General features: G+C 38.7%; 2 protein-coding genes across 7 annotated transcripts in view; both read left to right on the top strand.

The window, feature by feature from the left end:
* LOC136694621 (myelin-associated glycoprotein-like) overlaps nucleotides 1-1,528 on the top strand; it is a 31,155-nt gene extending 29,627 nt beyond the window's left edge. For 5 of the 6 annotated variants that reach the window (XM_066668327.1, XM_066668330.1, XM_066668332.1 and 2 more), the window contains one exon: nucleotides 748-1,528. In XM_066668327.1, coding sequence (XP_066524424.1) covers nucleotides 748-877 — 130 coding nt within the window. In that variant the 3' untranslated portion in view covers nucleotides 878-1,528. The remainder of the gene's footprint in view (nucleotides 1-747) is intronic. The other variant, XM_066668333.1, reaches the window with a different exon arrangement.
* A 1,994-nt stretch (nucleotides 1,529-3,522) lies between these two features.
* On the top strand, nucleotides 3,523-16,848 carry LOC136694622 (sialic acid-binding Ig-like lectin 14). Its single transcript, XM_066668334.1, has 10 exons — nucleotides 3,523-4,218; nucleotides 4,940-5,007; nucleotides 5,607-5,963; nucleotides 6,493-6,822; nucleotides 7,060-7,314; nucleotides 11,535-11,789; nucleotides 13,041-13,355; nucleotides 15,843-15,927; nucleotides 16,081-16,135; nucleotides 16,359-16,848. Exons 2-10 carry the CDS (start codon nucleotides 4,962-4,964, stop codon nucleotides 16,428-16,430), a joined length of 1,770 nt encoding a protein of 589 aa, XP_066524431.1. The 5' UTR covers nucleotides 3,523-4,218; nucleotides 4,940-4,961; the 3' UTR covers nucleotides 16,431-16,848.
* Nucleotides 16,849-17,463: the final 615 nt, after the last annotated feature.

Below are 17,463 nucleotides of genomic sequence, written 5' to 3'. Positions count from 1 at the left end.
CGGCAGGACGGCCCAAAAACTCAGTATAATTTACACTTGTGTATCAGAACCTGCTGTAAACAGTGGATTAAACACGACTCATTTCTTATTTTACCTCTGCCTCTGGAGCTGGAGCTGAATTCAGCCACAGCGACGCTGGACTGAGCATCTCCACAGCGCCCCCTGCTGCTGATGTACACATAGATCCCATTTAAACTGGTGAAAATGTGGGAGAGCAGCAAGGTTCAGAGGATCTTGAACTGAATCATTTAGTGTTATTTGTGAACTGACTTATTTTGGTGGTAAAGGGCTATGTGAGGAGTTCGGTGTGTTCTCACTGTGTCTGTGTGGGGTTCCTCTGGCTGCTCCGGGTTCTTTCTACAGTTCATAAACACATGGGTACCACCTTAGCATAAGACTTCACTTATAAAGGTTTATAATTGGTTTACAATCTCCTCATTAGTAGTCATTAATTATGTTGTAATACATTAATAGTAATTAACAATCATTTAACAATCATTTACAGACAGTTAACAGTTCTCTGTGTAAATGTGAGCAGATGTGTTTTCTCTGCAGATGCTTGTCTCTTATTTTCACATAAAATCAGGAAGAATGTGGACAATTTTAAGTATATGATTAAATCTGAAACAATTATTTTACAATCAACTGTTTATATTCTTCTGTCTTTAACATTCATTAACTATTAATTCTGCATGTGTGGGGGAGATATATTTAAATCTAATAATTAAACATACACTTTCTTTTCAGGAAACACCACAAACCTTCACTAGAAAAAACTGAAGGATGGGTTTTAACTGAAGGGGTTTGTAAACACACACACACACACACACACACAAACACACACACACACACACACACACATTTAAACATATTATGAAGTAAATAGAGGTGGATAAACTGTAACTAAGTAGATTCTACTCACTAATGTACAATTAAAGTATATGAAAATGTGTAAAGTACAGATCTGTCAGTGTTTTTATTGAATACATGATCTATATTTATAACTGAGTAAATATTTAATATTGTTTGATTCCTCAGGAGGAAGAAGGAGAAGATGGAGACTGTCTTTACTCCACTAAAACCATAGTAGTGTATGGTAGGGCTTTATAATCAGTGCTTATTTAGTAGAAGAATGATGTCCATGACCTGTTGGTTTTTCATTTGACACAATTCTGAATAAGTTTCTTACTTTGTATTTGTTTCTTCATTGTTCAGATTTGATGTGGATTGAGTGTGTTTCATTTATACTTTTAAATGTATGTATCAGAGAGATATAAACATTTTATCTAGAATGTTCTTTTCATGATTTAATCTATAAAACTTCCATTCTTTTGTTGGATAATTCTCATGTGTTTCATTACTTTATTCATTCGTTGTCTGTAAGCGTTTATTCAGTTCACTGTGGCTTTGGGTCCAGATCCTACCTGGAATCACTGGGCACAAGGCAGCAATGTATTTCATTTCTATTGTTTAAAGTTGTCTGAAAGAAGAAAGACTTTGGGTTCTTTTTTACTTGGAACTTATTTTATTGTGTGTTTTATAAAACCATTCTTTGGTGTTGTTTCTGTGTGTGTCTTCTTTAAAATAATGTATAAAATGTAAAAGTGCTTTGAAGAGTGTGAGCCACAAATGCAATTAATTCCAATGTTGAAGTCTGATCTATTTTAACTTTGCTATTGGAAGCAGACATTTGGAGAAATTGTGACATCAAAAGTAAAAACTAAACTTTTAGAATGGATCTGAATGAATGAAAATGACCAAATGTAGGACAAATGTACATTTCCACATCAGAAAGTGGTGCTGAATTCACTAAAACCCCCAAATCACTCACTCATTACTTTTAGTGTTTTCACTATATTTACATTCAAAAGTATGATTTGAAATCACATGATCACTGTAGTTTTGGTTTAAATACAACTCCATACACACTTTCCAGTTAATATTTGTAGTGGACAAAGTGTTAAAAAGACACCTGCTGATCTATAAATTGGTTGGTTTCAGCCACTGGGAAGAGAGAGACATTGTACTGTATATTCCCCTAAAATTATGTTTCTATTTGTCTTTAATGTGGTTTGTTGTAACGGCAGAAGTCAGTTACTGGAAAATCATTGTCACTGAACACAGTCTGCCACAAGAAATACAACCTCTAATACACAAAGAGAAAGCCATGCATCAATTATATGTGAACACACTGCAGAGTTAAGCTCATCTAAGAGGGTAAAACACAGTGGAAGATAATGGCCACCACAGACTGTTGAGCAGCTGATGTCTTGTATCAAGCGAAAATGGGGAAATATTTCACCTGAAAAAGTGCAGCAACATTTGATACACACCTCCTGTGCAGTGTGCAGTAAATTAGAGTTGGACCTGTTTAGTTCTCATTTAAAAACAGCATTGAATAATACATTTGTGGAAACGCAGCCAACGAAGAATGAATAATTGACAGATTGCACTTGATGTGAGTGGCCACAAGGGGGCAGCATCCCCCCACTCCAACACGGGCGTTTAAGATGTTTGTGTAAATAACTGTGTAAATCATTTTTCTGGAACATTCTCATAAAACAGTGCTACTCCCCGGTCTCCAGGTGATGATTATTTCTTCTTGTTTCTAATGAAGGTGTGCTATGTATCAGTCTTTGTGTTAGCAGATGTTTTCAGGTTGATTTATACAAAGCGGTGCGTTAGGGCTCTTCAGAACAAACAGGAACATTTGGGTCGGGTGACCAGATCTGAGATGGTGAAAAAGAGGACACGCCTCCGGGGTGGGGTAAGTGATGAGCTCTCGCCCCTCGCTGCCGTTGTTTGCTTAGCTGAACCTATGTGTGCTTTTTGGTCCTTTACACCTTTATTTGCTACACATGGGAAAACATGGGAATTTCTTTTCTAAATCATTCGAGAATTAAAATAATATACATTTACGTTTCGGCATAGCTGCTCGAGATGAGGGTAGGTACATCAGTTTTGTCTGACGTAAACAAGGACTACTGACGTGCAGACAGATCAATTAAATATTTTCAGAGAAGGTTATCGACCAATAACGGTAGCTCTACAGTCAGACCGTCCAATCAGAAGATTTTAGGCTACTTCACCCCGCCCCCTTCTCAAGCGAACCAATCGGAGTAGGGGAGGGCGAGACTAGCTTGTGAACGAAACGCTTCTCGAAAATTCTATGTAAGCTCTAGAAAAACAAAATGCCGGATGTTTGTGAAGTTCCGCCCGGACATTTTTAAGTCTAAAATGGAGGACATGTCCGGGTAAAAGAGGACGTCTGGTCACCCTACATTTGGGTCCGGGTCAAAGTTTCTGTAAAATGACTTAATTGAGCTCCAAAATATTAGGACTAATATGAGCTGAAGAAGCTGGTCCTTTTCGCAGGTTTGAGTAACCAATAGAAACACCCCGGAGAGCTTTCAATTAAAGAGATGTAATCTGTGTAGTATTTTGAACTTGGACACACTTCCTTAAAGGAACACGGTATTATTACTTTACAATTACATCTTCATAATCATTGTGATGCTTCATTGTAATGAATAGAACCTGTGGTGTCTACCCTGGGCTCACCACTGTAGAAAATGCTCTATGTATCTTCTGGAGGAGGGTTGGAATATTTTGGCTTATGGGCGTGGAGTGGTGTTAAAATGTTGACTTTTCAGTGTAAGGTGGTCTTAATATTTCGGCTCATTGCTGAACGATGGTGTTGAGTTTGTGGACATTGTTTTTGGTGGTGAATATAAGACAGTCGTAATGACTCGTGTGTGCAGTGTGGCTTAGCTCCTGGGAGTAGGATGGTCTTAATGTTTTGGATCATGAGTATGAGCTGTTTGTAGAGTATTGGGTTCTTGGTGAATGTGAGAGGAAGCTTGTGTGTGTGTGTATGTGTGTGTGTGTGTGTGTGGTTACAGCAGTTGTACAGTATGTGAACAGTGTTAAAGAGCCTCTTCTCTGTTTAGGAGATTTCTCCTCCTCTCTGTGAGGTAAGAACCACACGCACTCCTCGTCCTCCCTCTGCAGCTGATGGTCATTTCTGTTTGGGCGGTTTCTCTCAGCTCTGCTCCTGTGTTCTCTCTGCACTGGACGCTGTGGTGTTTCTCTGCTCTGAAAACTCTGACTGAATCAGCTGCTGATCACTGACGCTGCTTTAAATGCTGGAATATATCATTTTATTTTTGAAATGATTCATGTTTGTAATTCTCTGAGTGGGTTTCCATTTTCTCTGAGGTAAGAAGCACACTGTTCTATTTCTCTTTACATTTCTGATGTTTGATTTTTCACATTCCACTAAAGGAACATCATCTGTGAAACTGTAAAATAACGAGGAGTGCAGTGAATAGTTACATTTCCTCAAAGACGAGAGCTTCAGTAAAACACTGAGGGAGTTTAACTTTCTTGAGTGTTTTATAGCAGTTTATCAGTGAGGAGAGGGGTCTGTGTTATTCTCCTTCACATTAGATCCTGATTTTTTTACTTGTGTTTCATTTTCATTCTTTGTTCTTTTCTGTTCCTTCCCACTCTCTCTCTCTCTCTCTCTCTCTCTCTCTCTCTCTCTCTCTCTCTCTCTCTCCCTCTCTCTCTCTCTCTCTCTCTCTCTCTCTCTCTTTCGTAGAATGGTTCACAGCAGGATTAATGAGGTTCACAGATAACTTTAGTCCAGAGATGAGGACTATCCAATAGAAATGTCCCTCAGCTCTTTTCCTGTTGGACACATTTGATTTGAGGTTTAATTTATTTGGCTAAATGTAGTAACAGTTAATAAGTGTCCTCTCTCTGTCTCTGGGTCGGTAGGACAGCCCTCCCTCTCCCCATCACTGAGAATAAAGTCAGTTCAGAGTCTGTAACTGATGTAAAAGATCTGAGCAGTTAGTGTTCTCCTCCGAGAGTGAAATCCACTGCAGAGACGATGTTTCTTTACTGAACTAATTTACACATCTCTCTTCTTCAGGTGACTTTTCCTCTTCAGAAAGATGAAGTTAGACCAGAAACTTGTTTTCGTTTGTTGTTTGTTTGGAGGTATGTCCATTATGTATTTGTGAGTTTACACTCTGCTGTCGTAACTCAGTTATTGTTCTTTATCTCAGTCTCAGGACCCCACTCACTGCACCTGGCTCATGTCTCCATTTCAGGAGCTTTACAGCTGTATTTGGAGTTAACTTCATGTTCTACACTTCTTCCTGAACAGAAATAGTTCTGCGAGGTTATAATAATGTATAACTAGCTTGTTATAAATGTGTTATTGACTGTACTAAGGATATTAATAACGCATGGACAGAGGAATTTTCAGTTTCCTGGGAATTCAGGGGTGAGGTTTAGAGAAGTGCAGTCTTTTCTGCAGTTATCTCTAAAACTGTTCTTCTGTTCTCATTACAGGATCAGATCTGGATTTAGAGTCTTTTTCCTAATCTGATAAACTATGTCTTTCCCAATTATTAAAACATTTCAAACAAAATGTGTCATTTTATTTCATTAGAACATCTATAGTGTGTGTTCAGGGAGCTCTGTTTTATTTATAGAAATGATGTTCTGAGTGTGAGTTTAGCCTTGTGTCATGTGTAGTGTAGTAGTGTGTGTGTGCAGTAAAGTTTAATGTGACACTTTCTTTGTGTTTTCAGTGGCTTTGTCCTTGGAGGGTTTCAGTGTCACTCTTCCACAGAGTGTAGAAGGTGTGAGTGGACACTGTGTTCTCATACCCTGCTCTTTTACAGTCAGAAACGATTATGAAGATGAAGTTAAGTACAGTCCTAATGTTGTATGGTATAAAGGTGGCTACGAGACAGAAAATGTAGTCTTTGATTCCAGCAAAAAAGTCAATAAACTTCAAGGGGAGTTAATAGGAGATACCAGTAAGAAGAACTGCACCACCATCTTCAACAGCGTCAGTGAGAGAGACAATGGGATGTATTACTTCAGAATCGAAGGAAGAGTGAAATACACTTTTAGAGAGCCACCCCTTTCAATAAACATCACAGGTTAGTGAGAGTGTGACTGTATTCTTTTTCAAACTATAAACACTAGACTAGTGACAGTTAATATAATTTATATCTGTGGCACTTGTGAAATGTCACACTCTGAAGCTCTTTACGCTGCTACTGTTCTTGGAAATGCTTGGAAATTCACACGCGACTCTTAAACCTCTTGAGGGTAAAATGCTGGTATTGTACTGGGTTTTGTGATAATTTTCTGGGTGTTGAACCAGGGCTCCTGTGATCATTTCCTGACTACTGTACTGAGTCTATTGTGGTAATGTCCTGGGTATGGTACTGGGTCTAGTGGGGGACAGCTCTGGGTATTTTGCTGGGTCTTGTGGGGGCCATTTGCTTCTTCAGTTTGATCAAGATTTCAAATCTTTCTTTCTTCCCCAGAAGTATTTTCTGTTTAATTACTTGGGTAGAAGTGTGTGAAGGAGTTTTAGTCCTAGTTAATTCCTGGTTAATTATCAGTAAAACTCCCTAATAAAATATAATTGTTTATTTATTGTAAATCTCTGTTGTGTCTTAGCTTCACCCCCCAAACCCACACTGACTCTGTATGGAGAGCAGATGGAGGAGCAGAATCAGAGAAAAGAAGTGTTGGAGGGAAGTTCTGTGAGTTTATTCTGTTCAGCTTTTTCACTCTGTACCTCTCAGCCCCCAACTTTAACATGGCGCCCCCTGCAGAATAACAGCTCCCAGGAACAGAACCAAAACTCCAGCTTTGTCTCCTCTCACCTGAACTTCACAGTTACTCGTCTTCATCATGGACTCAGTATCAACTGCACTGCCACCTACCAGCTGAAAAACAAAGAAATAAAAAAAACAAGAAAGAACTCTCTTACATTACGTGTTTTGTGTAAGTCTGGTTTATGAACGAATATAATTACTGTACAATGTGATTATGAGCTGAAAGTTGTGTGGTGTCCTAAATGTGATCAGTTTAGTGGGATTTTGTTGGTAGAGCTCTGGACTCAACCTGAGACTGGTGTGTACTGAATCAGGGACTGACAGACTTCAGATGAGACTCAATTGTTAATTGTAAGTTAATTACTTATTCCCACCTCTGAATATAATTATTCTATTTTTCTTTCAGATGCTCCTGGGGACAAATCTGTATCAGTGTCTCCCTCTGGTCCAGTGATGTGGGGCAGTTCTGTTTCTCTGAGCTGCAGCAGTGATGGAAACCCAGCAGTGAACTACACCTGGTTCAGAGAGAATGGGGAGCAGATAGAGACCGGACCCACATTCAGCATCACTGAGACTAATGATACACACAGTGGTTTATACTACTGTAGAGCTCAGAACAAATATGGATCTCAGAACTCATCTGTGCAGCTGGACGTTCAGTGTGAGTAGTGTTCAGTGTTGAAATACTGTAATCTGTAAATACATTCATCTGTGTGTATTATACTCAGAACATTTATTGTCATTAACAGCCCAGGTCTTGTTCTTATTTCTACAGTGTCTTTGTCCATTAATGTATTAATTATGAAGTCAGAGAGTTTGCTGTGTGTAGTGACTTAATTCTGACTTGAGGAGTAGGACTCAAAACTCGACTAGATTCCCCACATGAACTCAGGACTAGATTAAGGGTTTGTTTACGGTTGTTGATAATGCAGACAGTTCAGTGGCCTGGGCCCTATATGAAGCTCTAATGGATTTGCACAGGACATTTTAGAATAGAATAGAAATATATTAGAAAGCCTTTATTGTCATTATACATAGCATACACAGTATACATAGTACAATGAAATTGGAAGCTGCTCCTTAAAGTGCCCACAGTGCAATATTTAAATAGAAAAGTTAGAACTATCTAATAAAAACTTTAGAAACATATAAGTACCCTATAGACAAGTAGGACAGACAGAACAGATGACACACTGTAAATGTCAGTGAGTGCAGATTCCCATTTAGCAATGTAATGGCTTTGGGAAAGAAGCTGTCCCTGAGTCTGTTTGTTTTGGCCGGTATGAACCTGTAGTGCCTACAAGAAGGCAACAGGTTAAGGAGGTGGAAGCCAGGATGGGTAGTTTCCTTCAGAATGTTTCCATTTCCAGAATTATAGATGGAGTTTATGGAAGGCAGAGAGCAGCCAATGATTTTTCTTGCAGTATTGGTCACCCTCTGCAGTCTCTTTCTGTCAGCCTCTGTGCAGCTGGAGTGCCACACTGACATAGCATAGGTCAGTAGGCTCTCTATGGTGGAGTGGTAGAAGGTCACCAGCAGGCGCGTGTGTAGTTGCTCCTTCCTGAGCACTCTCAGGAAATGAAGCCGCTGCTGGGCCTTCTTAACCAGTGCAGAGGTGTTGACTGTCCAAGAGAGGTCTGCGGAGATGTGAACTCCAAGGAATTTGAAAGATTCCACTTGCTCCACACATTCACACATTCAGTCCTGTTCCGCCTGCACTCCACTCACCAAGTTTCAGGACCTCATCTCTGTAGGCCGTCTCGTCTCCCCCTGTTATCAGTCCCACCACCGTTGTGTTATCAGCAAATTTCACTATGCTGTTCTCTGGGTGGGCAGGACTGCAGTCGGATGTGTAGAGTGAATAGAGAAGTGGACTCAACACACATCCTTGGGGGAAGTCGGTGCTGATGGTACGGACGGAAGAGAAGTGACAACCCAGTTTCACCTGCTGGGGTCGGTTGGTCAGAAAGTCTTTGATCCAGTAGCAGGTTAATGGTGAGAGCCCCAGATTGACTAACTTGTCTGGAATTATTGTATTAAAGGCAGAGCTGTAGTCAATGAAGAGCATCTTGACATAAGTCCCCCGTTTCTCCAGGTGACTCAGTGCTGAATGGAGAGTGATGACTATTGCATCTTCTGTAGATCTGTTAGTCCGGTATGCAAACTGATGTGGGTCTACAGTAGGGGAGAGATAGGCTCTGATGTGTTTTAGAACCAGTTTCTCAAAGCACTTGGTGATGACTGGGGTGAGTGCTACCGAGCAAAAGTCAATGAGACTGGTCATGGGTGATTTTTTGGGCACTGGGATAATGGTGGCTGATTTCAAGCAGGCTGGGATGACGGCTTGCTTCAGTGACAGGTTGAAGATATTGGTGAAGATCTGTGCTAGCTGGTCAGCACATGCCTTAAGCACCTTCCCTGGTACACCATCCGGGCCTGTAGCCTTCCTAATTGTAATTGCCTTTGTAATTGGTGATGGACTGGATGCTCTGCCAAACCTGACGAGGGTTGTTTAGCTGCTCCTCTATTGTCCTCTTGTGCCCTGCTTTGGCCATTCTGATGCCTCTCCTCAGGTTAGCACGAGTTGTACTATATAGTGCTCTGTCGCCCAATCTGAAGGCCGCGTCACGGGCTTGGAGGAGCATGCGGACTTGGTTAGTCATCCATGCTTTTTGGTTTGGATATACCCAGATTGATTTTTCCACAGTGACCGTATCCATGACAGTGACAGTGTCTGTGAATGTTGCCAGGTTTTCATGGTGGAAGACTTCCCACCATGTTTGCTGTATTTTACATCTTACCTTCTGTATAATTACAATTTATTTTCTCTATAGACATGTCAGATATGCCAGTCTGATTAAACTGACTTCAGAACCAGGTCATAATTGATGTCAGGGTTTATGGTGCACGGTAACGAGGAGTCAGACGTAAATGCAAGATGCAACCACTCAAATAGAACAGAAAGACCAGGAAATACTACTAAAACAAACTGATGTGAACTAAACCTAGAACAAATCACACAACAGCTGTCTGAGAAACTAAGAAACTAAACATAGACATGGGCAAAATAAAAGTAATACCAAGCATCTACAGAGAAACACCTAAAAATAGATAGAGAGAGAGAGAGACAGAGAGAGAGAGAGACAGAGAGAGAGACAGAGAGAGACAGAGAGAGAGAGAGAGACAGAGAGACAGAGAGAGACAGACAGAGAGAGAACATAATACAAAAGACTAGAACTAACACTAAAAAGCAAAGTAACCAAAGGAATGTAGACTATAATATAAAACAAAAACCACAGAGAATACAGAAAGGCAAAGGTACAATAGACAGGAATGAAACTGAAAGCAAGACAAATATACAAAATAGGGAACAAATACGAGACAAAACTGGCAAAGACAAAGACTAATACAAAGGAAAACCTGAGAAATGCTAAGACAGATAAACGAAGTGAGCAGAACAAGAGACTCAGGGACAACCAGCACAAAAACACAACAAGAGAAACATCACGAATGACCGACAAACACAGACACTAAGGACCGGGTTTTAAACTCATACTAATGAGCAACACCTGGAGCAGTCACATTAGGAAGGAGGCGTGGCTAGGAGCGATGAGTAGACGAGCAGCTGGACAAAACATAAACATAAACAGAAAGCATGTGGGAGACATGGACAGAGAAACACCAAGGAAAACTAAAGGCTTAAGAAAGGGAAAACCCAAGAGTAGAAACAGAAACAAGACTGAAACAAGGAGAAGGAGGGACCAACTGTGACAATTGGACTCTACATACTCATGAATGTAATAGAGACTTGTCTGTCTTTGACTGAGAAACAACCAGGGACTCAAATGTCAAGACATTGGACTTACTCCCTGCAACTTTATAGAATGTTTACACCTCTGTTTAAGGCCAGAATTCTGTTTGCTTCATTTGATGCACCTTGTAACACACCTGTATCAGCACCTCAGTCTGGTTCAGTGATGTTGGGCAGTTCAATTTCTGATACACAATAGTTTATACTACTGTAGAGATTATACAAGAGTTAGTTCTGCCCGAGTAAACTGATTGGACCTAATTATCAAAGAAGTTGGTCTTTTTTTAAGTTGGCCTTAATTATTGTTGTTTTATACTAAAAATACTAACAAAAGATAATTGTTCAGCTCTTGGTCATCCTCCATGATCATATCTTCACTGTGTCTTTGTCCAATTATGTATGAAGTCACAGAGTTACTTCACTGTACTGACTTGTTTAAGACTGGATGATTTGACCCTGAGAATTGGCCATAAACAAATGCAGGAGACAAACCAGTATACGTGTGAGTGCTGAGTGACATATGCATTCAATGAGAAGAGTATAGGGACAGTGATTGGGACAAAGACAAAGGATAAGGATTATGACCAAGTTCAGGACAGAAACAAAGGGTTGGACTATGGGACCAGCACAATTGATGTACACAGTGGTTTATACGACTGTAGAGCTCAAAATCAATGTGGATCTCACGACTCATTGTTATTAATAGGGGTTCATTTAGAGTACAGCTCTACAGTGCTCAAGTTTCTCAACACAAACATGTCTTACCTCTGTGATTATATGAGACAGAAGAGAATAATTGAGAACTTACAATAAAGAACTGTATATCAATCTCCATAGCTTTGTAGCACTGTTTAGATCATTATAGATGATGTGTAGTTTATTGTGGAACAGTGAGTAACGAGATCACAGTTTGACTAAACTGAGTCGTGACTTTAACTGAGAATTGTCTGTCTTTACATGAGGTTTGACCTGGACACACACTTGGGACAGGCTTGAGACCTACTCATCACCTGGAGCTTAATGACTTTTTCCCAGCTCTGCTTCATACCATAATTCCTTGTCCTTTTTAGATGCCCCTAAGAACACATCTGTATCAGTGTCTCCGTCTGGTTCAGTGATGTGGGGCATTTCTGTTTCTCTGAGCTGCAGCAGTGATGGGAACCCAGCAGTGAACTACACCTGGTTCAGAGAGAATGGTGAGCAGATAGAGACCGGACCCACTTTCAACATCACTGCGACTGATGATACACACAGTGGTTTATACTACTGTAGAGCTCAGAACCAACATGGATCTCAGAACTCATCTGTGCAGCTGGAGGTTCAGTGTGAGTACAATTTCATTAGTAAATTTCATTAATTAGGAAATCAGAGGTGATGTAGAATTACGTATTGGGAGAAATTCTGTTGCACCACTGTGTATAAAAAAGGATTAGGATCAGGATAAGGACAGAAACAGGGTTGGACTATGGGACCAGCACAGTTGATGCACACAGTGGTTTATACGACTCTTGAGCTCAGAATAAATGTGGCTCTTACGGCTCCTTGTTATTATTAAGGGGTCAGTTAGAGTACAACTCTACAGTGCTCAACTATCTCTCCACAAATACAACTGTGGTTAAATTAGACAGAGGAGAATAACTGACAACTTACAACAGTTATTTTTTGTGATGAACCGTTTTTAAGTGAGAGCTCTGACATCATAATAAACAGAAGAAATGCTTTAGTCGCTGCTTTCTTTTAAACAGAAGGTAATTTTTTTTCAACTTTATTTCACACAACAACGTTCCTTAAAATATGTTTTTTTCTGTTGTAAGTTGTCATTTAGTAGTCGACTGCAAATTATGTCTCTGAAAAGAACATTGCAATTAATCATTAAGAAGTTAATCTGACGTATGTTGTCGTATTCTAGCTCAAAAATCTCATAAATATCTTTATTAAATGTGAAGATAGAATGCATACAACCACGTGACCTCAGTGAGCCTCTAGTTTCCCAGATGTCTGTCACCTTTTTATTTTTAATTCTCAACGGTTAATGAAGCAAATCAAGAAGGTTTCAGAGGAACTTTAGATCATTAGGAAACTGGGGGAAAACTGTAACTTGGCTCTTTGTGGCTAAATGTTTTGTAGTCCAGTCACATGCAGTGTTTTTAATAACAGATTTTGTCGGTCATGAAGACATTGGGCACGACCTGAAAACACTTACAGGAAGTAAGAGTTAGGAAGCAGCAGATTTTTTTTTATATACTGACCCTATAGTTTATTTTGTGCTGATTTTTCTCTGCTTTTAAAAAAAATCAGGCTTTAATTTACATGGTTCTCAAAGATGTGAGGCTTCATTAACACTTTCAGTAAACACCACAGATATTTATCATGAGAATGAGAGAGATTGTGTTTACATTCTTACAACAGTCACTCCTTTATTGGGAAATATTACTTTAGTGGATTTTAAATATTCAGAACAAACTGGAATCAATTATCATCATTTATCACCATTTCACAGTTCTAATGTTGAATGAATGTGATTAGTGTTTACTTTTGACCTGAAAACTTACCCCCCCCCTCTCTCTCTCTCTCAGTTTCTCCCCACTTCTTGTTCCTCTCGCTCCACTGTAACAGCAGTGATAATGATGCAGTGATGATGATTTGCTTGTGTGAGGTTCGAGGGCGTCCTGTTCCTAAACTGGAGTGGCGTCTAAATGAACAACCTGTCTCTCAGTCAGGCAGTCTGTCCATTAAGGAGGAGTCTGTAGGTGTGTCTGGATTGAGGAGCATCCTCTCCATGCATCGATCACATCTGTCAATGTCCTCACCCCATCTGCAGTGTGTCAGCACCAATCAGCTCGGCTCCTCCACTCTGCTCTTTAACTCCGTGGGACAAAGCAGTAATTCAGGTCAGAAAACACTGCTTTACTTAAAGCAGCATTCAGTCATTTTCTCCAGTGATTAATCTTTGTCCTGAAACAGCTCTTTTACTGACACCCAGTGGCCTGGATGTGTCAGAGATTCTGCATTAAACCTATTGCTGATTACGTTCAGTGCCTGTTTGCAGGAGTTTATTTCATAATTTGTTAGCAGGCACAGGCCGTCAAAGCCATCACCAAAACAGCTTTCTTTTATCTTAAAAATATAATCAGAATAAATGGTTTAGAGTCACAACAACATCTAGAGATACTCAGTCATGCTTTTATCTTCAGTACGGTGGAAATATTGAAAAACACCATCTCTAACATGAGCTGCAGTGTTTTAAATCCACAACAAATGTGGAGGTAACGTTGAGCATTATTTACTCACTGAGTATTTGCTTTTGTTGTTGTTTTTTGTGACTGAACACAGCTCTGTGCCCCATTTCAGACAGATCAGTAGATAATCTTTGTTCCTTGTTGCACCATCCATCGCTGGGTTCTTTCATCAACTCCAAAATCCAAGGGTTGTTTGACCCTCTTCAAAACATCATGGTGTAATTTTAAGAGCTGCCATGGGGAGTCAGATATAAACAAATGTGATCTCTGCTGTAGCTTGGTGTTTTCACAAATCTGTAGTTAGTACTGGATGTCTGCATTCCATTGGGTTTATTTCTGCTTGAAGTAGGTGAAGTAGCATAACCATTGTGCTGCAAATAACTGCATCAAACTGCCAGAAGGTCTTAGATGTGCCTCACATGTAGACACTTTTAAATCTAGGTTAAAAACTTTCCTCTTTTCATGTGTCTATGATTGAGCTCTAAAAGATGTACTCTACTCTCAGTACACATTGAAATCTATTTTATTATTACTTTCATGATTCACCATATGCTTATTGCACTTTACTTTTAAAAATGTCTCAAAGTCTTTTCCTTTAATTTTATGTCTTAATTTTTTGTTTGATTCCAATTCTTGATTCTTATGTCATCTAAAACTTCTCCTAGGATTTATCGACTGTTTGGAGGTTTTAAACGTTAAAAGTTTAAAACTGCATGAATATTCCAAGTATTGATTAAGATCTTAGAGGTTGGTTTTGCTTCAAAGTACGATATTATTCAGTCACTGTTGCTACTCTTTGGGTGAAAGCTGTAACTTCTAGTGCTCTTCCTCATTCACACATTTGTTGTAACTCTCTGTGTAAAAGCTTTACTGAGGTGCCAGACCTCTGATTGTTCTAATGCTTTTATTTTTATTTTATTTTATGTCTGAAGCCTTTTTAATTATGTTTCTTTACGTAGGTAATAGTCATATGTTTATGTTTTCAATGTTCAAACACTTTGAATGATTGCAGTGTATGAAAGATGCTATATATATAAATATATAAATGTAAACAAATCATCTGAATAGAGGATAATTTACAGGTTTGTTCAATTAGTGCAATAGTGGAGTACATAATATCACAATACCCCCATCTCTCTATTTCACACAGAGCTGTTTTAACAGGACACTATACGTGATATTTACACTTGTGTTTAAAAGAAATGCTTATTTCGTTTTTTCTTGACACTTAACTGATTCACACTTTCAAAATTTTCTCACTTCAAAAACCATAAAAAGGAAGTGAAATGACTGTTAAAACAAGAAACTGTTAAAATGTTTTCGTTTGTTTTAATTCTGTTGCCAAAGAGTTCTTATCTTACTGCAGGGTGAGTAGTAAGAACTGGAATGAACTGGAGTGAATGAAGAGCTCCTCTGCTCATTTCCTGTGGCATGCTTTGGAAGGCAAAATCTGGGGTCCTTATTTTTACGAAAGACCAAAGTGCATTATGGGTATCCACTGTCCACCAGTAGCGTATATTGATTGTACACTACTTTTGCTGTGCATTGTGGGACTAATTGAGTGCACTGAAAACTATCCACTGTGTTTTCAGACACTACTCCAAAATGGCAGAACACCAAAATAATGCATTATAAAGTGAATAGGGCACAGTATTTGACACAGCACAAGAAAGTGAATTCATTTCCACTGCCATTGCTTAGTAATAAAGAAACTCAGAATGCATCATGGTCCTCATTCAGATCATATAGTGAGCTATGATGTTTACTATAAATTTTGAATGTGTGAGATTTTAATGCCCTCAAACTCACACTCAAATTACACTTGGATTCAGATTCTCAGAGAAAAACGGTCTCACACTCAAATGTGCCCTAAAACAAAAATATGAAGCCATTTTGGACAAAGCCAATAACAATTGAGAAATCTTCAACAACCACCGAACAAATGTAGAACAGCATAGCAACCAGCTAGTAACACCCTTCAAGCCACTTTAACACCATAGCAACAGGAGATAGCAACAAACCTGGAAACCTAGCAACATCCCAGCTATTACTGTTTTAGCCAAACAACAGTCAACCGAGCACACGGCTAAACTCTAGTAACTGGATCATTCTCTGTTTGTCCATTTATGATCTGTGTAGATCATCTGCAGATTACCTGTGTTCTGATTGGTGCAGTTGCTGGAGCGGCTGCAGTAATCCTGGGTGAAATATATTTATGCAGAAGGTGAGGCCTTATTAACATAATTTATACACTTTAAGAAATTCTGTCAGTTCAGTGCACATTGATACTTTTATGTGGCTCTTTCACAAATAGGGCCCTAAGCCCTAAAGCACAAACTGAGATGAGGATGTTGCTCATTATATCCATTTTTTTCAGGAAACAACACAAACTTTCACTAGAAAAAACTGAAGGATGGGTTTTAACTGAAGGGGTTTGTAAACACACACACACACACACACACACACACACACACATTTAAACATATTATGAAGTAAATAGAGGTGGATAAACTGTAACTAAGTAGATTCTTTTACTCACTAATGTACAATTAAAGTATATGAAAATGTGTAAAGTACAGATCTGTCAGTGTTTTTATTGAATACATGATCTATATTTATAACTGAGTAAATATTTAATATTGTTTGATTCCTCAGGAGGAAGAAGGAGAAGATGGAGACTGTCTTTACTCCACTAAAACCATAGTAGTGTATGGTAGGGCTTTATAATCAGTGCTTATTTAGTAGAAGAATGATGTCCATGACCTGTTGGTTTTTCATTTGACACAATTCTGAATAAGTTTCTTTCTTTGTATTTGTTTCTTCATTGTTCAGATTTGATGTGGATTGAGTGTGTTTCATTTATACTTTTAAATGTATGTATCAGAGAGATATAAACATTTTATCTAGAATGTTCTTTTCATGATTTAATCTATAAAACTTCCATTCTTTTGTTGGATATTTCTCATGTGTTTCATTACTTTATTCATTCGTTGTCTGTAAGCGTTTATTCAGTTCACTGTGGCTTTGGGTCCAGATCCTACCTGGAATCACTGGGCACAAGGCAGCAATGTATTTCATTTCTATTGTTTAAAGTTGTCTGAAAGAAGAAAGACTTTGGGTTCTTTTTACTTGGAACTTATTTTATTGTGTGGTTTATAAAACCATTCTTTGGTGTTGTTTCTGTGTGTGTCTTCTTTAAAATAATGTATAAAATGTAAAAGTGCATTGAAGAGTGTAAGCCACAAATACAATTAATTCCAATGTTGAAGTCTGATTTATTTTAACTTTGCTATTGGAAGCAGACATTTGGAGAAATTGTGACATCAAAAGTAAAAACTAAACTTTTAGAATGGATCTGAATGAATGAAAATGACCAAATGTAGAACAAATGTACATTTCCACATCAGAAAGTGGTGCTGAATTCACTAAAACCCCCAAATCACTCACTCATTACTTTTAGTGTTTTCACTATATTTACATTCAAAAGTATGATTTGAAATCACATGATCACTGTAGCTTTTGGTTTAAATACAACTCCATACACACTTTCCAGTTAATATTTGTAGTGGACAAAGTGTTAAAAGGACACCTGCTGATCTATAAATTGGTTGGTTTCAGCCACTGGGAAGAGAGAGAAAATTATGTTTCTGTTTGTCTTTAAAGACTAAGCACCAGCTATATGACAGTGTGTAACAAATAAATTCAGTGGAATTTGAGTTCCTAACTTGTGTTTATTGATAGTCAGAATACATGTTATTTC

This window comes from Hoplias malabaricus, chromosome 4, assembly GCF_029633855.1.
Source record: "Hoplias malabaricus isolate fHopMal1 chromosome 4, fHopMal1.hap1, whole genome shotgun sequence".
NCBI classification, from domain to species: domain Eukaryota; kingdom Metazoa; phylum Chordata; class Actinopteri; order Characiformes; family Erythrinidae; genus Hoplias; species Hoplias malabaricus.
The sequence above is the reverse complement of the archived record's forward strand: the minus strand, read 5'-3'. Positions and strand labels throughout refer to the sequence as shown.